The 23,226-nt window shown below is 36.9% G+C and overlaps 1 protein-coding gene across 1 annotated transcript in view; it reads left to right on the top strand.

Moving 5' to 3' along the window:
- Nucleotides 1-23,226, top strand: part of Dcbld2 (discoidin, CUB and LCCL domain containing 2) — a 51,297-nt gene that overhangs the window by 17,136 nt on the left and 10,935 nt on the right. The window contains exons 3-10 of the mRNA XM_042676836.1: nucleotides 1,766-1,903; nucleotides 9,842-9,893; nucleotides 13,383-13,455; nucleotides 14,244-14,377; nucleotides 16,257-16,297; nucleotides 16,837-17,052; nucleotides 18,370-18,494; nucleotides 22,823-22,973. Coding sequence (XP_042532770.1) covers nucleotides 1,766-1,903; nucleotides 9,842-9,893; nucleotides 13,383-13,455; nucleotides 14,244-14,377; nucleotides 16,257-16,297; nucleotides 16,837-17,052; nucleotides 18,370-18,494; nucleotides 22,823-22,973 — 930 coding nt within the window. The remainder of the gene's footprint in view (nucleotides 1-1,765; nucleotides 1,904-9,841; nucleotides 9,894-13,382; nucleotides 13,456-14,243; nucleotides 14,378-16,256; nucleotides 16,298-16,836; nucleotides 17,053-18,369; nucleotides 18,495-22,822; nucleotides 22,974-23,226) is intronic.

Below are 23,226 nucleotides of genomic sequence, written 5' to 3'. Positions count from 1 at the left end.
TGCCTGCTCTGGATTACTCTAGGATGAGGAGAACACAGCTTTTAGGCTCTGCTGAGCTTTACCCACATCATTCTGTAAAGCACTAGTTTTGAACCTAAGCCACAAATGCCCAATCAGAATGACTTTACATCAACTACCCTCTGTCCGCATAACCTAAAGCACAAAATGATAAATGACTTATTGGTGCTAATGAAGATTACATTGGCAAAAATAGCAAAGCATATCAGAAACACCAGGCATGAACATATCAGACCCAGTAATTTGGGCAGCTCACCTGGATTATATTAAAGGAAGGACACTTGTCACTGGTTTAGAGTTTCTAGCCAGCCTAGAAAGACAAATCTATGAGATTCTTATCTTCATTAAACTAGAAAAAAGCCAAAACTGGAGGCATGGGGAAAGCCCTTGAATGCCAGCTGTAAATGGCAAAAGCATTGTAAGAGTGTGAAACCCTGAGTTCCAGCCCCAATTCTGGGAGACAGGAGTGGGGGGAGGGGAGGAAGAGGGAAAGATGGAGAGACTCTGAAGCCTGACAAACCATTTTAGAAAGACTGGAAAGACTACGTTGTGTATCATTCCATTCGTATATAAAGGGTCTAATTTCTCTACATGCTCCCTGAAGCTTGATGTTTGGTTAGTCTTTTTGACTACAGCCACTCTCTTGGGTATGTGGTATAATCTGTGTAATTGTAATGCTTAATTTCCTGATAATGAATGTTATCACTTTTTCACATTGCTCTTATTCAAGTGATGTTCTAATGGCTCAAATGAGTTTTGGAACTTTTTATTCTTTTAGACAAGTTACTATGTAAGGAAATCCCATTTTAAATACGTAATTCTTCTTCTCTTTTTACTATTCTACTTGGAATAGTACTGAAGATTTGTTTTTTTACTTTTTTTATTGGTCATGGGCCTGAACTCTGGGCCTGGGCACTGTCTCTCAGCTCTTTAGCTCAAGGCTAGCGCTGTACCTCTTGAGCCAAAGCTCCACTTCCAGCTTTTTCTGCTTATGTGTGCTGAGGAATCGAACCCAGGGCCTCATGCATGCAAGGCAAGCACTCTACCACTGAGCTACCTTCCTGGCCCCTTTTTTACATTTTTGTTATGCATTGAACATTAGAAGTTAGGCAGGTGTGTGTGTGTGTGTGTGTGTGTGTGTGTGTGTGTGTGTGTGTGTGTGTGTGTGTGTGTGTGTGTGTGTGTGTGTGTGTGTGTGTGTGTGTGTGTGTGTGTGTGTGTGTGTGTGTGTGTGTGTGTGTGTGTGTGTGTGTGTGTGCCTGAAATTCAGGGACAAGGCTGTGGCTGTGGGTAGAAGTTTTGTTTGTGTATTGTTGGGCTGTCATTAAAGCCATGGAAGTAGATCTGATCTAAGAAGGCTGAACAGGAAGGAGTCTTGAATCTTCAGAAAGAAAATAGTGTAGGACCAAAAAAGTTTGAGTTACCCTGAGACCAAGAATATAGGAGGTCCTGAGGAAGCATGTTGTTCATTGATCAAATTGTTCATTATTGCTTTAAAGAGTACACATATTGATATAGAAATTTGACTCTTTACAAGTCATACCTGTACCATATTTTCTTTTGAGTCTTTTAAACACTTTCACTTGGCATTATTTTTCTCTAGGAAAAATATGATTTTTAATGATTAAATATCATACTAATTATTTTTACTAATCTTTGTTAGAATAGGTGGTTCTGTTATGTACATTGAAAATACTCTTGACTTAATGAGAGTCAGACGAGTTAAATGCTTTTCTTTCATTCCTAGGCAAATACTGTGGTCTGGCATTGCATATGAACCATTCGATTGAGTCAAAAAGCCATGAAATTACAGTGCTGTTCATGAGTGGAATTCATGTTTCTGGAAGAGGATTTTTGGCTTCATATTCAATTACAAATAAGCAAGGTAATTTTCATCATTATGTAATAGCTTCCACATTTTGTAAATGCTGACAATAAAAGTGAGATGTAGTTTCAAGTACCTCTTATCTGAGATTGGAGTAGAACAACTAAACAGTTAAAATTAATACACAAAGTTGACAAGAATGTAGATCAGTTTCAGAATTCCAAAAATTCATCATACTTTTACATAAAATCTATATACTTAGTAGTGAAAATACTCATTTTTTACTGTTATAAGATACCTTTTTTAACTTGGTGAAATACTGAGTTATATCTGTTTAAAGTTTTATTCTCAGTTTCCCCTTTCACAGTTTATGTTAAAGATCAGATTATCTTTATGGAAAATATAAAATGAAGTCCTCATATCACCAGGAGTCCCTGCAGAAAGATGAGACAGTACAAAATAAGCAAGAAATATTTTTTGAACTGTTAAAATTTAATTTGAAGGAGGTAGAAAATTAAGATAAAATGTAAGACCAGCATTTCATCTCATATGTTTTGAATACTGTGACTTATATTGTCTGCATTAATTGTTGCTATTACACAGAAAATAATCAAGATTCAATTTTTTGTTTTGTTATTGGTCATGGGGTTTGAACTCAGGGTCTATGTACTGTCCTTGAGCTCTTTTCCTCAAAGCTAGCACTCTGCCACTATGAGCCACAGCTCCACTTCCTGTTTTCTGGTAGTTACTTGGAGGTAAGAGTCTCATGGACTTTCCTGCCTGGGCTGGCTTCGAATGGAGATCCTCAGATTTTGTCTTCCTGAGTAATTAGGATGATAGGTGTGAGCCACCAGCACCTGGCTAAAGATTCATTTTAGTAATTTAGACATGTTAGTATATGTCAATAATTCCAGCTATGTGGAACGTGATAGGTAGAGGATTGAGAACAAAGGCCAGCTCTGCTTGGGGCAAAAGCATGAGATCCTATCTGAAAAAGAACTAAAGCGAAAGGTCTGGATTTGAAGTGTAAGTGGCAGAAAGCCTTCCTGACAAACACAAGGGATTGAATTCAAATCAGTGCCACCAAAAGTGTTACTGGCGAGTACAAAAAAAACAAAAAAGTCTCGCTTGGATGAAATAATAGAACATAAAGTGTTAAAAGCATTATGCTTAGTGTATACTTTAATGAACAATTCATGCTTTTCTTTTTTTGTTATTGTTCTGGTCCTGGGGCTTGAACTCAGGGCCTGGACCTGTCCCTGAGCTTTTTTGCTCACAGATAGCATTCTACTACTTTAAGCTACAGTCCCACTTCTGCTGTTTTGATGGCTAATTGGAAATAAGAATTTCACAGACTTTCCTGCCCAGGTAGCCTTTAAACTGCAATGTTCAGATCTCAACCTCCCAAGTAACGAGGATTATAGCTGGGAGCCACCAGCACCCAGCAATGAATCCTTTGACAGAGCAGAAAAACTTAAGACAGTGTGATGTAGAAAGGGCATCCAGTAGCCCTGGAATCACAAACTAGGTGACCAGGCATGGTGACACACACCTATAATTCCAGTACTGGAGAAACTGAGAGAGGACTGCACATTCAAGGAGTCTAGGCTAGATAGTGAGACTTTGCCTGTAAGCAACAACGGTAATGTAAGTCCTATGTTTACCACATGCTAGCCTGATAACTTCTAGCCTCTCCGCTCACTTCTGAGGAAGGAGGACTAAATAATACCATGTCTGGATAGTGTCTGTGGTTACAAAACATAGCAGGTACAGCGGTGATGCATTTTTCCACCGACCACTAAATACTCAGGCAATTCTCCCCGCTCCCCGACCCCACACACTTGAAACAGTGTTTTGCTTCCTAATCTCTTGGCTTAATATCAGATTAAATATTTATTTTTGTATATATCTCCCCATTTGCTCATTAGTTATTAAATTGAAAGTTTCTGAAAATAAAGTCTTCCATGTTTTTTAGAAAGATTTTTACATTAGATATTTAAATTGTGAGCACTTGATCCACAGAAAATCTTGCGCTAAAGTTCCTTGAGAGATTGACAGTGATCTCAGGGAATGGAATCTCTATGGTTAAATTTGTCTCTGCCAAATTTAGCTTCCAAGAATTTTGGAAATAATCTACTTCAGGAATTTCTTGATAGTAATATAGTCATAAATCATCTTAAGAAATCCTTACAACACTTCCTGGAAGCCATATATAATCTTATATGCATAGATGTGTGTGTATATATATACATACAATTTTTTGTATGTCCATTGGCACCCATAAAAACATTATTTCATTGAAGTGAGTTAGCTAGTTTATTCTAGAGAATTCTTGTTGAATTTCCTCTTACTTCTTGGGTGGCCTTTCAGTCATAGTTTTTGGTGGTGACCCATTCATTTGTACGCTGGTTCACTTTGTTGAGGTCCCCAGTTTGTTTCTATCCACGAAATTTAGCTGCCACAATGAATTCCAGGAATATTTTTAAGAAACATGACTACATGTCCCTAGTTTAGCAACGTAATTGATAAAAGAGTATTTGAGAATAAAAGAATCCGAACAGTCTTGCTTTAATACCTACTTCAGTGGTCAGAAACTGCCATGGGCTTGTTACTATTATATAGAATATGTTGACAGAGTCACAGCTTTGTTGGAGATGGACTAATGTTCATTATTTCATTGTAAGAGCTTGCTGAAAAAATCCATTCATTTCTGTTTCCTGTTCCCATTTGTACTGAGGAAACAGCAGTGGTGAAGACAATCATACCTTCATTGGGTTTACAGAATAGAATTGAAAAAGACACTAATTAAATGATTCTTTAGTTGCAATTTGTTAAATTCAAGTGACATGAAGTCAGAGAGATGGAGAGAGTTGAAGACTGATTGCGAGCAAGACACTTTGCTGAGGACACCATGGATGCTAAGAGCTGAAAGATTAATTGAAGGCTCCAGACAAACAAAGAAGGAAGAACATTCTAAGCAAGGGAACAGTAGGCCTGTTGGTGGGAAAGAGATTAAGGGACTTGAAATACATTTGGTATGCCTAAGATGGAGTGAATAGTGAATATAAGAGCTTTATACAAAATATAAGGGTTAGCGCTTTCTCCATGTGAGGAATATTTCATAATGCAGGACCTTATGAAAGTGAGAACAGAGTAATGAGGTGACTGAGTTCATAGTTTTGTTTGTTTTTAGGATCTTCATGCTTTATGAGGCATTGGGCAGAATAAGTAGCTGTAGGAGGGCCAGTTAAGAGGATGCTAGGAGACCAAATGAGAGATGTCTAAAGGAAGAAGACCTATTATGTACATAGCTCTAGAAATACGCCAGTTTAAAAAAAAATTTAAGTAGTTGTCCAGAGGAGTTGTCATTTACCAAAGCAGATTATGAATGCAATATATCTTGATTAATGTCACCTCTTTCAACATTCTCACCCATCCCTCCCTACCCACTTCTTAATTTTGAATTCTTGACTTCATTCTCCTTCTTTTCCACTTCATTCCTCTCCCTCTTTCTCCTTAACCCCACCTCACCTCTTTCAAGTGCTTCCTAGTGTTTATTTTGAACTTTGACTTTGCCTTTCTAAGAAATCACACTATATGAGTTCTCCCTTAAATCTACCATAGAAATATGCCAGTTTTTAAAGACCTTACAATCAGCATATCTTCTTCAAGGAAATTTCAAAGAATTAGCATCCACCCTGCTACAGCTTAAGTTGTAGTAAGAAGTACTGAACATCAAGAAGCACTCTGGGATGAAGCTCTGAACTACTACTGTAAGCCCAAGTCATACTATCTCTTCTTATTTTAATAAGACATTGTGGGTTTCCTTTCTCTGTAATTACCTTTAAGGCATAGTTTTCAGTATTTTCCTTTACTAATTTTTAGCAAAATAATTATTTCTACCAGTGAAAGGACATTTTTCTATTTAAAACATATAAATATATATGTTTATATACATATATATGTTTATATACATAGATATATAGATGTATAGGCATCAAAAACTGTCCAGCAGTTAAGTGAGGATTAGTATTTCTACTCTACTTTGGTATATTCTCGAGTTCCAAGTAGACTTTCTGAAATATGGAGATGTATGTGGACCTTTGAGGGATCCTAGGCATTTATATAGCAACCAGATTAAGATAGTCTGTAGAGAAAAACAGCTCCAAGTTCTACTGGTATCATTGCAGGTCCAGACTGTATAACTCAGGTATTTTATTAATTAATTTAAGAAATGCTGCAAGCATTTTCATTCTACACAGTAAATTTTACAACATAGATTGACCATTGCAATTTGGAAATAAAATGAATTTTGTAGAGAATGTGATCTGAATTTTTGGGTTTTGAATATCTCAATGGCCTGTTTCTGAGCTGACTCTGGGCAATGACTTTTTTCTAACAGAACTTAGAAAACTTTTTGAAATTCCTATTGAAACTTGAAGTCCTCCAAGACAGCCTTTATTTGTATGTACCATAATTGGTATATGGGTAGGTGTGTACATGTACTGGAAAGTAGTTATCCTCTATTCTTGTGGTGGAAATTGGAGTTATAATTTAAAAGATTATGTTAAACATCATTTAACATTTGGTGAAACGTACAGATTTCACCAAACCAGGATTTTCTAGTGGCCCCTCTAAAGTTTGTCTTTATTTTTGAGAAGGAAAACAGTAAGTAGTTTAAAGACACCCAATGACCTAGTGTAGATTTTCACATTCTTCCTATTTGAACTCATAAACAATTCTTCATTGGCTCCCACTGCATAGACTTTGCTGAAAGTGTGCCTATGATTCTCCAGGTGAGCTGGAGAATACCTTTATTTGACAGGATTATTATTATTATATGTTCAATAATTTTTAGCACTTCACAATATTCTGGTTGCTACATTTTTAGCCATATACTTTTGGAAACATTTCTTCCATCTCAACATCAGATTACATAAATTTGTAAATAATATGTTGTGTAAGATAGAGAATGCCTTTCTAATAAAGTTGAAATTTATGTTAATGGTTATTGGTTTTGGTTTTGAAAAATAGAGTATGAATTTCTTAGACTGAATGGTATGGTAATTTTATACAGTCCTATACTTACTGAGGATTCTCACAGTAACTTATGTTTTATTACACATTTTGTTACTGTTATATCTGAAAATACAAAACTCTGGAAATAGTATTGAAATTGTTTCTGTAAGATCTTACTAATGAAATTTCAGTTTATATTCATATCTTTAGTTGTGCCCTTATTTGTAGGTAAATAAATAATGGTGATGGATAGGTTTTGTGTAATGAAGGTGATTTTGATCAAAGCTCGACCAATTTTACAAAGAAAGAGAATTTGCAATGAAATTAACGTATTAAAATATTAACCAGGGCTGGGAAGGTGGCTCAGTGGTAGAGTGCTTGCCTAGCTTGAGGTCCTAGGTTTGATTGCTCAGCACCACATAAGCAGAAAAAGCCGAAAGTGGTGCTGTGGCTCAAGTGGTAGAGTACTAGCCTTGAGCTGAAGAGCTAAGGGACAGTGCCCAGGCCCAGAGTTCAGGCCCCATGACCTACAAAAAAAAATAATAAATAACCAAATGAGACTACTCAGCTTATGGAATAAAGTTGTTTCAAGGTGATACGTTCACATTAGAGATGTGACCTTCATGTTTTTATGTTTTCTAGTTGTTATGTTTTTATTTTGTTTTTTTTTAGCATCTACATATGAGTTTGTGCTTTTGGCAATAAACAATGGCTATATTCTTCATTGCTGGCAAAAGCTAATACATTTGTTATATCCTAGATAATGTGCAGATCACAAAGAAGTGTGCTAATATTTAATATGTCTTATATTTACTATTTAATATGTAGGAATTTAAGTATAGGTAGAGTGTGATTTGGCCCAGTTAACCATTAGTTTATAGCCTAACTGCCTAGTTTCTTGCTTAGACAACTAAGCCATGACTCCATTATCCATGACGAAGCATTGTTTCTTCTGAGAAAATTGTGGCCTCTCTTTCTATAGGTATTATTTTAAGTTTTCTAAGAGAAACATAAGATTTAATCTCCATACTACATATGTAAAATGAGAATCGAAATGTCCATAATTTATAATATTAAGCACTCAGTAAACGTTAGTTGATTCTGTATGGGTTATATTCTGTATATGTAAATTTCTTTTAACAGAATTGGAGTTGGTACAGATCATTGCCAGATTCCTATCATAGTGTAAGGAAAAGCCTTAAGATCCCACAGTAATAATCAGCAGAATGAGCAGCGAGCCCAGCTTTCTACCACATCCTCTTGCATTTGAACAGAGTAAATGCTCACATACCCACAGAACAAGTTTACTGACAAGGTTACTGACAATTATGAAAGCAAGACTACACATTCCTTCAGGCACTGGAAAAGTGGTTATTTAAGGAATTTTGCAACAAAAAATTTAAAAAGGAGCAGCATTTGTAAGTATATATTGATTGCTTTTCCTTTCTCAGTTCTGGCAATAAATACAGTAATTTAGAAGTAGCATTTCCCATACTTTACAAGTAAATGATTTGAGATTAGAGGTATAACACAAGTGGTAGAGCAGAAGGCCTGAGTTCAAACCCCAGTACTACAGCACAGACACACACACACATACACACACACATACACAGAAGAAAAAAAAGTAAATGATTTTTGTTCTACAAAAATTAAACTCTGCAGCTAATACGTTTAGTGTTATTCCTGTTGTAAGACTATTGAGATTGTTTTTTCCATTTAATCAACAACACAAAATAGTATTAATTTTGAAACCATCACAACTTAAATCACTTAAGCTACATAATTAAAAGCAGTTTTTTCCCATTTCTCATTCCTTCTCCATTCTCCAAACCTATATAACCACTAATCTGTTTTCATCTCTTTACATATGTTTATTCTAGACATTTTACACATGGTCATATTTAGTATGTGATCATTTGTGACTGGCTTTCATTTGGCATGTTTTCAGTTTATCCATGTGAATACTTCATTTTTTTCCTGACCAAATAATGTCCCATTGTAATATTGATAAATGCATATACATTTATCTTTTTAATATATCATCTTAGTGTTACTCATTTTGACATTTCAGTTGGATCATAAATACCAAATTTCTTTAGAATTATAAAATAGAGTGATCTGTTATCCTGGGCTGCTGTTATCCTTAGGCCGTAGCTGCTGTTCATGCAATGTATTTGTGTACTCGCTATGTGCTAGAAAGGATGCTAGCCGCTATCTTTTGTCAGTGTATTTTCCCAACCCCCTTAACATGCAACCCCTTTAGCCAAGCATTTCTATGAGAAAGCACTTAATTTTGTGATTGCCTTTGGGTCTTCCTGCAGGTTTTCCTCTGTGTGGGTTAGTAAATGACCGGACTTAGCCAAGCATGCTAGCAACTAAAAACCTTTATTCTTCCATTGATTTATTAATAAACGTTCATTGTAAGTCTTCTGTGTAGCTTGTGTTGTAATTGCTCCTGGCGCTATAAAGGTGAGGCACTGCCTCAGTCTTTGTCCAAGTCTAGACATTGCCATAGCTCATCAGCGAATCAGTCTTAAGCATGTGGTAAGTACTCTGAGAACATACGGTAGTCAAGTTAAGTGCCTTAACTGTGCTAAAAAGAGGTGACTTACAAAGGTCTAGTCTGTGTGCTCCTGCGAGAAACAGCCCTTAAGCTGAGACCCTAGAGAACTGTCAGCTGAGCTAAGTCCTAGTAGAAAACCTTGCAGAGCAGCCTAGGCATCCTAAAGAGGGCAAAAAACCCAAGGTGGATACAGTCTGAGAGCTGAGAATACTTTCACATTGGTTACGGGCATTTCACAGCCCCATAGGCCTCATTGAAGGCATTGGTTCTCAATCCTAAGAACAAAGGAAGCCATTGAATGTTCTTAAGCTAAAGAAGACCTTTGAAATAGCTTAAGGGCTATTTGAGATTCTGTAATGCCTTTTAGCACAAGTAATAAATCTGTATTGCATCAGTTTTTATTTTTGTTTTTCTAGATCTAATTACTTGTTTGGACACCACCTCCAATTTTTTGGAACCTGAGTTCAGGTAGGACTATATTTATGATTTGTGTGTGTGTATTCACATACTTAAATGTTTCTCTTCATCTCCTTCATCTGCATTTTTTACACATTTTTATACTGGCATATAAGGTATTAAATATAGTCTTAGTTTCAAAGTTCCAATAAGTTGGGTTCATTTTAAGCTGTTTAGTTACTATGTACCATGTCTAAATTTTGCTTTAATTGTAGTCTTGTAGACCTCCAAATGAGAAGGATTAAATGTTTAAAAGTAGAACTACTTGTTCATCAAAGTTCAAAACTACTGATAAAAGAAAAGCTATTTTTAAATATTTTTTTTCATAAAAGGGGAAGGGGATGTTTTAGGGTATAAGTTCTCAGTGTTCATACCCATGTAATGTTTCTATAATTGTTTCTCTGGTATATGCCTTCTGTCTCTTGTTTAGAATAGAATGTTTTTGTGATTTACCAGTTACTAATCTTTGTTTTTTGTTTTGTTCACAAGTGGGTTTTTAAGAGAGAGAGAAAGACAGAGAGAGAGAGAGAATGTATGTATGTGTGTTGTGGTTCGGGGAGAAAGGCATTCCTGAGCACTGTTCCTGAGTTTTATTGTTCAAGGCTATCGCTCTACTATTTGAGCCACAGCTCCACTTTCAGCTTTTTGTTGGTTAATTGGAGATGAGTCTCACAGACTTTTCTACCTGGGCTGGCTTCTGGCTTTGAACTGCAATCTTTAGCTCTCAGTCTCCTGACTGCCCTAGCTTGCTGAGTGATTTAGTTAAAGTACAATTGGATTGATCATTTACTTCCTTAAAAATCTGGAGAAGCTAATATGATCCCAGCAATTGGGAGTCTGATGCAGATAGATTGTGAGTTTAAGGCCAGCATGGGCCTCATCAAAAGACATAGTTTCAATTTTAAAAATCCATTGACTATTGTAGTGGGCCAGGATCAGTGCTTCAGGACCTGTAATCCTAACTACTCAAGAGGCTGAGATATAAAGCTTGCAGTTTGAAGCCAGACTGGGCAGAAAAGTCTATGAGACTCTTATCTGTAATTAACCACCAAAAAGCTGGAAGTGGAGTTATAGCTCAAGTGGTGGAGCACTAGCCTTAAGTAAAAAAAACTCCGGGACAGCGCCGAGGACCAGCGGGCATACACAAAAAGACAACGGTTGGGGTAAAATAAGCCAGATACCTCCTCTGTAACCCTGACTACTTGAAAGATTGATATTAAGGAGGATCTGAGTTTGAGGCCAGCCCAGGCAGAAAAGTCTGCAAAACCCCTTCCTAACAGCTGGGCATAATATCTGTCATCCTAGCTACATGAGGAAGATTATAGCTCCAGGTAAGCCTATAAGCAGAGAAGTCCATAAGACTGTATCTCTGCGGAAGAAGCTAAGCGTAAGGGCACATGCCTGTAATCCTAACTTCAGAAGGATGATTTCCCTAGGTAGAAAATGAAAATAGTGCAAAAAGTGCTGTAAGTATAGCTTAGAAGTAGAACAAGTGTGTAGTCTGAGTCGAGACCCCAGGACTGCCATTATTACAATAACAAAACAAACAAATAAAAAACATGTAAAGATAAACAGTGGAGAGGGAGGGGGTTAACAAAGAATAGTAGAAAGAATAGTAGAGAGTAACTTTGATAAAGCACATTATGTGTAGGTATGAAATTATATATATTTCATTATATATAATGAAACCCTTTTGTACAATCAATATACACTGTTAGAAAAAAAAAAAAAACTTTGAGAAGCTCTTTACAATGTTAATAAGTTCCAGATCCCGTCAGTTGGTTTGAAGTCTTTCATGAGTAGCTTTGAGGCCATTTTTCTAATCTCATGTCTGTACAGCATGTTATTTACACTGCCCTGAACTCTCAGAATTTCTGCCTAAAATTGCTTTACTCCTTTTGCTTGGCAAAACTTAATCATCTTTCAAGACTCATCTCAATAACACCTAACCTGCTGTCACTCACTACCCAAAATATGAATTTGCCTTCAAAGATGGGTGTCTTCTCTGTATAGAAAGAGTCTGCTGAACCATGAGGAGTCATAGTCAACACTGGTAGCAGTGTCATCACTTGATAGAGGGTTAGCTGGCCCCCTCCGCTCTCCTTCTCCTCACCACCACCCCATTTAAGCTCCTGTTGTATCACTATGGCAAATACCTTCATCTTTAAGGACGAAGGATTTATTTTGTCTCAGGGTTTCAGTCCATCTTGGCAGGGTAGGTGTGGCAGAGCAGAACAGCTCATATCATGGCTGCCCGGAAACAGAGAGAATGCTGCCTTGCCTGACTTTTTCTTGTTTTCCCCCCAGCCCAAGGGAAGGTGCCATACATGTTCTGAATGGGTCTTTCCCCCTTGCACTCAGATACACCCAGAGATGAGCTTCACTCTCAGACATGTCTTAATCTAGTTGGGTAGGTAATCAGGATGAACCATAATGTCTTCTGGGCTACGTACCGTCATCCTCACAGCGTCCCTGCTTCCGCTTCATGACAATGGAGGGTCTCTTCTTCCTGGGAGTCAGAATGATCTACAAGAGTTTTGAATCTGAGTATACAGTCAGACTCCTTTATTGGCTTCATATTATCTACATCCCATCCTTCCTTCCATGGCCTATGTGACCTCTGCATGATCTATCTGCCCTTTACCAATTTCTCCAACTTCCTCTGGCTTAATACATTCTAGCGGTGTTGGACATCCATAATTTAAAACACATACCCATTCTACCTCAGAGCCATGTTCTCCCTAGTGGTCTCCATGCATTTCCCAACACTTCCTTAGACCTCCTGGCTTTCTGCCATGGCTTCGCTTCCTCAGAACCCCATTTCTGAGGAGTGTGCAGAGAACCCTGTGAAGAGTGCAGGCTTTAGAGCCCTGCTGTACCTTCCAGCTCTGTGACTCGGGCTCACAGTTCCTTATTTTCCTTATCTATAAATGAGAATAACAGTGCCTCCCCCGTGGGATTGTTATGTACATTACCTGAAACACTTAGGATGCTACCTAGCACGTAACAGAGTTACTAAATGCATGTTTCCCTTTTAAGTTATAATTCTCCCAGTTATTTTAGTGTCTGTTGTAATTATTTGTGGCAGTATTGGTTTAATGTCTTCCTGCGTTACTGGGATGTGAACGATGACAGGAGCTATCTTTGTTTAGTTAACATCTGTAAACTTAGCTACAACAGCCCAATACTGGACAGACAATATAGTTGATGTTCGTAGAAACCTATGGAATATAATGACTAGATCTTACACTAAAACTAAAGCTATGTCTGCCATTAATTAGAAAGTAAAATAAAGCTGTATGTAGAACATGAGAAAACCTTTGTAAATCTGTGGGTGAAGACATGCTGAGTATGTCTGGATACAAGAAAATCTGAAAGGACTAAAAAGAAGTGATGAACTCTGTGAGCATGATAAGATTACACTCCACACATTGAGCCAAAAAGAAAAAAAAGAATGTGTGTTTCCAGAAAATTATTTAAACTTTTACTTTTATTTGGCAGCAAATACTGCCCAGCTGGTTGTCTGCTTCCTTTTGCTGAAATATCTGGAACAATTCCTCATGGATATAGAGATGTAAGTTTGATACGGGTTTATTTTATTGATTTATTGATTTGTTTTTTGTTGGTCATGGGGGTTGAACTCTGGGCCTGGGCGCTGTCTCTGAGCTCTTCAGCTCAGCTGTAGAGCCACAGCTCCACTTCTGGTTTTCTGGTAGTTAATTGGAGATAAGAGTTTCACAGACTTTCCTGACCTTGATAGCTTTGAACCATGATCACTAGATCTCAGCCTCCTGAGTAGTTAGGATTACTTTGTTTATATTTTATTTTTGTGCTGGTCCTGTGAGACTTTGATCTCAGGTCATAGACACTGTCCCAGAGCTTTTTCTTTTCTTTTCTTTTCTTTTTTTCCTCACAGCTAGCACTCTACTACTTGTGCCACAGTTCTGCTTCTGGCTATAGGGGGGTTAGTTGCAGATCAGAGTTTTACAGACTTTTTTTTTGAAGCTGCCCAGGCTAGCTTCAATCTGTGATCCTCAGATCTCAGTCTCCTGAGTAGGTAGGATTACAGGCATGGACCACCAGCATCTGACCTTATAGGGGTTTATTTTAAAATTGGGATATAACTTTATATTAGTTGATGCATTTCTATTACATGTAATTATCCTTTCATTGTTTTAGGAACTACTTTTGAATAACATTTAAATTTTATTTTTTTCTCTTCTGCAAATAATCTGTTGTGTTACAATATCAAATCATCAATGCTTCTGAGAAAACTGTCCAAGGTGACTTATTTTTCTTGAGGAGTGTGTCTTGCATATGAAGTACCAAAAGAAAACAAAGAACTTTTCTTTCTCCCTCAAGTCTTCACCATTGTGCATGGCTGGTGTGCATGCTGGAGTAATATCCAACGTGCTGGGAGGCCAAATTAGTGTTGTGATTAGTAAAGGCATCCCATACTATGAAAGTTCCTTGGCTAACAACGTCACATCTGTGGTGTAAGTACATGTGTTATTTGTAATAAGCATGCTGGTGTGGGAGGCAGGGACTGGCTAGATGTCATGTTTTATGGTGTTCATGAGGTACCATTTATGCAGTAAGACTCAGTGTGTGTTGTCAGGATCTGAGTATTTTCAAGACTACTGGCAGTGGGAATTGTGGCTTGTTCTTCAAAGAAATGGTCATTGGAAAGGGTGATTTGTTTCTTCCTTCTAAGGGTAGATTAAAGATCCAAAGGTATAATTACTCTGTGCCTTATAGCCCATGCATGCCAAGCTGGACTGAAGATAATTGAGATTATTTTTTAAATGTCGGTAGTGGTGCCTGGACTTTGGGCCTGGGCGCTGTCCCTCAGCTCTTCAGCTCAAGGCTAGCACTCTACCACTTGAGCCACAGTGCTACTTCCAACTTTTTCCTGCTTATATGGTGCTGAGGAATCGAACCCAGGGCCTCATGCATGCAAGGCAAGCACTTTACCACTAAGCCACCTTCCCAGCCCAGGATAATTGAGATTTTTGAACATAAAATAAATTTCCATATAAAGCAGAAGTAGTAGTATTATAATTTCCCTGTCCTCCCAAGAGAATATTGAAAAATGTATTTATGGTTTCTACCGTATTCTACTGATTTGCTAATCAGATTGGGCATCAAAAGCAAGGGAATTTGAAACATGACCTAGGACAATGTCTGTAGTCTGTTTCTATAAATCTTGTCCCATAGACAACACTAAACTAACTGAAGCCAGATTGTTTTCAGAGACCCTGGTCAGATTTCATTCAGAAGATAAAAAGAATGGTCCATACCAATAGCAGAACAGAATAAACAATTTTTTTTTCCTGAAAATATCTAGATAGTATCATGGTATAATGGCTAACACACCTAAAATTACTGCTAGCACTGGGAGATTGAATCAAGATTGAAAGTTTGATGCCAATCCCAGCTACGTATCAAAACACCTTGTGTAAAAATAAATATTAGTTAATTTAAAAAAACAGAAGAGTAAAAATATCACACGTCTTCTTTTCGCTGACATTTTTCTTTAGAGTTTCATTCACAATTTTTTAGCCATGTAGAAGTCATTCTTAGCCCACTGACCACTCAAAGGAGGCTATGCCTAAGCTGTTACTTGCCCAACTCTGGTATGGACTCTGTTTATTTCTTTCTTCAGCTTTCATTCTTTTTTCCTTTTATGCATTTAGAAAGATAAGCTGGTGCAGGTGCATTCTCTTTCATACTTAAAAACAGACAGGTAGACTTACATTGTTTTGTAAGTATCTGCACTCTGCATTAAGGGTAGGTGTAACACTGGTGAGTCCCCTGGGAAGCTCTGTGGTCTTCCCAACTGCCACAGTGTGAACTTTCTCCTCCAGCCACTCTTCTTAAATGCAGATGTAGTACTGTATTCTAATTCTGAGAGTCAGCTCTCAGATATGTTTATTTCCCTAAAATTATTAGCTAGAAAACTAGAACCTTTTATGTACTTTTTCCAAAAGCAGTTACTGAAGTTTTACGAGTCAATTTATATCATGAAAATGACAGTAAGTACAAATTAAAGGTTACATGGCAGAGGAGGGGAGTCTGATTGTGGCACATCATATGTGTATATGAACATGTCAGAGTGAAATCTCTCCTATACAATAAAGTGATGCTAATAAAAAAGTTAATAAAAAGAAGGTTCCGCGAACACTGAAACTGCATGTTGAACTTGTAGAGAAAGTTATTCATGTTGATTTCAGAAATCAGATGATACTGTTTGTCTGTTGGTTAGAAATGAAATCTTGGTTTTTTTTTAAGAATCAAAGTCTCAGGTAAATTTGAAGAATTTATGTGTTCCATTGAGTATCACCCACACATACAAAAAATCTTTCTGTTTTTCAGGGGATACTTATCTGCAAGCCTTTTTACATTTAAGACAAGTGGTAAGCTTTTCATGGACTTCTTTGACCTTGTAATTTGTATAGTAGCTAATCTGTAGAGAATGACAGGTGATTCATGTATTTTCATAAAGTAATAGTTCCTGTCCTTAAGGAATGGAGTTGGCCCTCCCTATTCATGGTTTCATATGTGCAGATTGGAAGCATTTAGGAAAAAGAAAGTATGTTGCTGGGCACCGGTGGCTCATGCCTGTAATCAAAAGTAATCTACAGAGGGTAATATCAATCTAAAGTTAAAGGAGGTTATTTGCAGGTAACTTGTCAATATTATACCATTTTATATGAGGGATTTGAACCTGTACGAATTTTGATATCCTCTTGGGGGGGGTGGAGGTAAGAAGTGTTCTGTGGAACCAGTCCTACAGATACCCAGGAACAAGTGTAGGTTTTTAAGTTCCTAGGGACACACAAAAATGTAGGCCCAAGAAACACTTACCCACTTGTACAACAGGAAGTTTACAGTAAGCAGGATTACATATTTTGAAATTGCATCTGGAAACCAAACTGACTTTGTGTTGTTTCAGGTTGTTACGGAACACTGGGGATGGAATCAGGTGTGATTGCTGATGCTCAGATAACAGCCTCGTCTGTGCTAGAGTGGACTGACCACACTGGTCAGAAGAACAGTTGGAAAGCTGAAAAGGCCAGGCTGAGAAAACCTGGGCCTCCTTGGGCTGCTTTTGTCACTGATGAGTATCAGTGGCTACAAGTAGATCTGAATAAAGAAAAGAAAATAACAGGTGAAGAGAGGCAATTTTCTTTTCTTTTTTTTCCTTCTTCGGTTTGGTGGGTATTTTGTTTTGTTTTTGTTTGGGGGTGGAGTTTTTTTGTACTACTTGGGATTGAACCCAGAATCCTGCACTTGTGCCACATCCCAACCCTTGTTTTTAAGATAGGATACAACTAACTTTGCTAGATCTGGCCTCAAACTCATGATCCTCCTTTCCTTTCTCTGCCATGCAAGTACCTGTGATTACTGGCACGCACCACCCTGCCTAGCTAAGAGATATTTCTTTTTCTGGCTTAGGGGAGGATTTCCACGCATTTATACTTCATGCCATTCAGGATAAGGGACATTTATTTGTTTGTTTATTGTTGGTAGGGGGGCTTGAACTCTGGGCTTGGGCGTTGTCCTTGTGCTCTTAGCTCAAGGCAAGTGCTCTGCTGCTTGAGCCACAGTGCCACTTCCTGTTTTCTAGTGGTTTATTGGAAATAAGAGTCTCATGGACTTTCCTGCCCGGGCTGGCTTTGAACCTTGATCCTCAGATCTCAGTCTCCTGAGTAGCTAGGATTACAGGTGCCCGGCCTAAGGGATATTTTTATACAATGATTGACAGTGCTGATTTTCTTTGGAAACCTGATAACATCTAAGATTGTTGTAGAAAATTGAGTAACTAAAATCTAATTATATGGTTTCAAGTTTTCTGTATTTTCCTGATATTGGAGATGGTTTCATAAAATATGGCAAAGAACTGGTTACAGAGCACAGAGCTCTTGAGTTTGAACCCCAGTACTCAGTAACTTCTCATTGTAATAAGTTCTTTTAAGGGAGAATCTCAGTAAAGTTATATTGAGACATTTTAATCATCTCTTAGTCATTAAGAGCAATTTACATTAAAAAGCCTACATGCTGTAAATATTCAATGCTAATAAATGTAATTTAGGTGAAGTTGGCAAATGGTCAGAATAATTGGTTGAGACTAGTTTATATAACTTTGTTAGAAGAGTTGTTCTGGTGCAGAAAATACCAATCATTATCTTCCATTTGTTTATTCCCAGGAAATTATTCTGAGAGAATGAAATATACTTTATCATGATATGAACACAAGTTGCCCAGACACAATAGTTCCTTCCTTATGCATGCCCAGAATTCCTCCTATCTCTGTAGGGGCACAAAGCGAAGGATTTAGTAACTATGTTGATGAAAACTTAAGGGATGGAAATAAACCATAACCAGAAGTATTTGCACAGGACGTCACAAGTGTTTATACTTCAATGCTGAGCAAACTTTGGGAATAAGACTTTGTGTCCTAATGAAAGCCGCTCTTTATCTTCAGGTATTGTAACCACTGGGTCCACCATGGCAGAGCACAAGTACTATGTGTCAGCCTATAGGATTCTGTACAGTGAGGATGGGCAGAAATGGACAGTGTACAGAGAACCTGGCATGGAGCAGGATAAGGTAAAATGATTGCAAAGATCTTTTTAAGAATATTTTTAAAGATAAGCCTTGTTAGAAGTTTCAGAATCAATGCTATGTTGAGGTAAAAATTAAATGTTTTATTGTACACTGCTCTCTTCTGGTCACTTTAGACAACTTCATCTTTAATTAGCCTCTGCCTGTTGAAGAAAACAGCAGTTTTATCTTCATACCTGTCTTCTGCTTAATGCTTCAAACTTGACCAATAAATACCACATGCATAAATAGCAGTGGGTTATATTCTTGGAACAACTTTTTTCCCTTCATTTTTAAAAGATAAATTCACTAGTCATACAACTCGGGGTTGACTTTTTCTCTGAATAGTTTGAATATATTGTTCTACTATTTTCTGATTTATATTGGTTTTGATGAGAATTCTTTTTTATCAGTCTTTGTTCCTGAATATATAATAGGTCTTTATTTCTACATTTAATATTTTATTATTTGTTTCAGACGTTTTAATGATATTTTGTGTAATATTCTTCATGTTTCTTAGGATTCTTTGAGTTTCTTAGATTCATAATTATGATTTACATCAGATTTAGAAAATTGCAGAACATTTTTCTTTAAATATTTCTCTTCTCCATTTCTAATCTCATTTACTACTGTGGTCCTTAAGTATATCAAACAATTCACTGGAAGTGGTGCTGTGGCTCAAGTTGTAAAATGCTTGCCTTGAGCTGAAGAGCTGAGGGAGGGACAGCACCCAGGCCCAGAGCTCAAGCCCCACGACCGACAAACAAACAAAAAAAGAACAGTTCACTGATGCTCTGTTTTTGTTTTACATCTTTTTCTCTTCATTGTTTGGTTTGAAACATTTCTGTTCACTAATTTGAAATTTACTAATTTCTTTTACAGTGTCTAATCTGCTATAAGCCATCTAATGTAGTTTATCCCTAGTATTTTGTTTTGCCTCTAGATTTTAAACTCAGGATTTAAAAAAAATTACTTAATGTCTCTCATTTCTATATCCATACTTTCATCTGTCTCTGAAATGATGTGGCAATGTAATAATTTTTCTAATGTCCTTACCTATTACTTTTACCATGTCATATTTTTTTTTTTTTTTTTATAAATTATGGTTCTCTTCCTTGGCTTTCTTGCTCCTGGCTGGCACTCTACCACTTGAGCCATGGCTTTCTGCTAGTTATTTTGGAGATGGAGTGTTGCAGACTTTCTGCCCATACTGGTTTCAGATATCAGCCTCCTAAGTAGCTAGGATTACAGAGCCAGTAATGCTTGGCCATACTTGGTAACTTTTTGATTGCATGCCATTATGCCATGCTGGATTTATTATTATTATTGAACAGTTTTTTTTTTCTTTTTAGGGCTTGCTTTTTAAAAAGCTTTGTTAGGCAGGATTTAGTAGCCTTTAGCTCATACTTTTCCTGTCACTTAGTAACTGCTCAACCTAAATGTCCCATGTACTGTGAAGTTTCTCTATTGTGTGTTAGCAATGCGAGATAGCCCCCAACTTAAATAGCTCTAAGATTTTTTTTTTTTTTTTGCAGTTGTGGGGCTTGAATTCACGGCTGGGCACTATCCCTAAACTCTTTTTGTTCAAGGCTAGTGTTCTACCACTTTGAGCCACAGTTCCATTTCCAGTTTTGTTTTGTTTTTTATTTGTGGGGCATGAACTTTGGGCTTGGGTGCTGTCCCTGAGTTCTTCAGCTCAAGGCGAAGGCTCTGCCTCTTGAGCTACAGCACCACTTGCAGTTTTCTGGTGGTTAATTGGACATAAGAGTCTTGTAGAATTTTCTGCCCAGGTTGGCTTTGAATTGTGATCCTCAGATCTCAGCCTGCTGAGTAGCTAGGATTACAGGTGTGAGCCACCAGTGCCTGACAGTTTAAGAATTTTTCTACTGGTTCATAATGATTCTTTTTGTTTCTTTTTGTGCACCCAAAAACTTAAGGGAAAATACCTTAGGAACATCAGTAGACTGTCTCATTATTTCCTTTGTCCTTCTCCACTTCCCGTCTGTCCTCAGCTGTGCTGTACAAATTCTAGATTCCTATTGTCTTCAAGTCTCTGAGCTCTTTCTTCATAACTCAGTGAGAACAGTAGGCTCTAGATATTTTTTTCCTGCTCTGTGGCCTGGAAACAATCTTGACAGTGCTGGTGAACAGTGCTCACCTCATTCGTTTGCCTGTTTTTCAGAGTCTGAGAACCAGTGTGTCATGTATTTTGTACAGTTTTCCACATGTTAATTGCTACACAGAAGGGAAAGTCTTCCTATGGAATTACATGAAACAACCATCTTTTCAGTACATTTGTCCACCTGTTCCCTCATCTACCCTGTCATTCCTAAAGGAAAAGAAGTAGTGGGATTTGGACATGTTATTTTCACCTGATTGTTGAGTTAATTAGTGTATCATTTCACATCTGTTCTAACTTGCACCTGTGAATGAACTGATATAGATCAAATTGGTTTATTTTTTTCAGAAAAGGGGATTAAGACATGTACAACTTTCTTTCGTAATTATTACTTTCCAATATTTTTCCATATCATTTGATAATATTCAATAAAAGTTAACTTTCTTGGAAATAAAGACTTTGATTTCCATTTCTATTTTTTCCTAGTGACACTTAGTCAAGCCTCTCTGTACACCAAAATTTTCATTAAATGCTTATAGGTTGATTATGTTAAGAAAAAAAACCCAGTGTTTATAAGGTCTTTCTATGCTGTTTTATTAAATTAAGATCAGAGTAGAGAGCAGAACGCACTAGTTTTTCTCCTAAAATGGTATTTCACTGTAGTTTCTGTACCACTAATATGAGACAAAATAATTGCCTTTATTTGATTTTAGAGTAATAGTTAAAGAAGCTTGCCAAGTATGAGAACATTGTATCTTCAAAACAACCTTTTAGAAAATGACAAATAGTAACACATCTAATTGAATGCGAATCAGCCAAAAAGGAATAATCCTCTTGGAAATAACTTGGGAAACATGTACTTGCTCTTGTCTTATCTGATTGAAAAAAAAAATTTCTATCACGGTGATTTTAAGTATTTAGACAGCAACAAGTTGATTGGTCCTCAAAAAGCAGGGAATTTGTAGCTTATAGATAATTTACATTTAAGTCACTGCCCTGTCACAGGGTGGCCCTCTTACATTCTGAATCAGTTTTCTGTGCCTTTGGTTGTTTCATCATGAAGAACATCTGCATTAATTGCATGAAAATACATTAGAAGTAATTAAAAGATGATTCAGTAAAAGTTACACTCAGTTTTTTGAAATAGTTGAGGGAAAGAGATATAAGACACAAAATTGTATTTTTTGTTGAGCACTAATGGCTCTTGGTATTAGAAGGATTAAGGTGCTGAACCACAGATCCTCAAACTCATTTTCTCCAGTGAATTAGCAAAAAAAACTGGAGCAGTAGAAAAGCTAAATAAGAGGGTGAGACTCTTGAGTTCAAGTCCCAGTACTGGCACAAAAAAATTAAATTATATTTTTACTTGAAAATCATTTATATAGGGCTGGGAAGGTGGCTCAGTAGTAGAGTGCTTGCCTTGCATGCCTGAGACCCTGAGTTCAATTCCTCAGCACCACATAAGTAAAAAGAATAAAGCCGGAAGTGGCATTGTGGCTCAAGTGGTAGAATGCTAGCCTTGAGCTAAAGAGCTGAGGGACAACGCCCAGGCCCAAAGTTCAGGCCCCATGACTGGACCCAAAAAAAAAAAAAAAAAGAAAGAAAATCATTTATATAATGTGTTTGTAGCTATTTGATTACAAACAGAGGCATAGAACATTGTTTTCAAAATTACTTTTCTGGTTCTGGTAGCAACAAGCAATGAACATATAACATAGGAACTGACTTACTGCAGTTGATCCTGTAGATGGAGGTATAGAGTGATCATGTATTTGCTAGTCTGATGTTCATTTTCAATGTTTAAAAAAAATTAAAAATGTACACAAAAGCATTTCCCCTAAGATACTAAAGAATTGATGCTTTTTTACTTTAAAAATAAATTAATATGTATAGGTAAGTAATAATTTTACAAGACAAAAAGGAATAGTTTTGTAACATAAACAGTATCTTACTGTCATTGAAATCCTTTTCCCAATTGCTAAAGTCATAAATCACTAAAGTGATTATATTCTTTCTTTACATTTTGATGAAAAATGTGAAGCTTCTTAATAGATCTTCCAGTTGATAATTTATTTTCTTAGAAATCAATTCTTATTGTCATACTTTACAGATGTTGTTGAAAGCCCAAGAATAAAACACAAAACTTGTTTTAATGGCACAATTTAGTTCTGACCTGTTAATGTAAAGTACCAATTTTTGTTGCTGTTTTTTAAAGATATTTCAAGGAAACAAAGATTATCACCAGGATGTGCGTAATAACTTTTTGCCACCAATTACTGCACGTTTTATTAGAGTGAACCCTACCCAGTGGCAACAGAAGATTGCCATGAAAATGGAACTACTTGGATGTCAAGTCATTCTTAAAGGTAACGAGGCAATGTGATTTAGACATGTTACTTTCACCTGATTGTTTATGACGTTGATTTCTTAATATATACAACAGGGAGTAATCACATATGTTTAAAGGGTAAAGTGTGACAGTTCAATATATATTCAAAATGTGTGATTGTCGGATCAGAGTAGTAGTAGTAGTAGTCAGTTGTATATCATTTCTTAAAGTTGGGAACCTTCAAGACCCTCTCTACTAGGGATCATTTAGTAAACTGATTTTGCTGTTCA

Source organism: Dipodomys spectabilis, unplaced genomic scaffold, assembly GCF_019054845.1.
Source record: "Dipodomys spectabilis isolate Male_0828 unplaced genomic scaffold, ASM1905484v1 ptg000032l, whole genome shotgun sequence".
In the NCBI taxonomy this organism is placed as follows: domain Eukaryota; kingdom Metazoa; phylum Chordata; class Mammalia; order Rodentia; family Heteromyidae; genus Dipodomys; species Dipodomys spectabilis.
The sequence above is the reverse complement of the archived record's forward strand: the minus strand, read 5'-3'. Positions and strand labels throughout refer to the sequence as shown.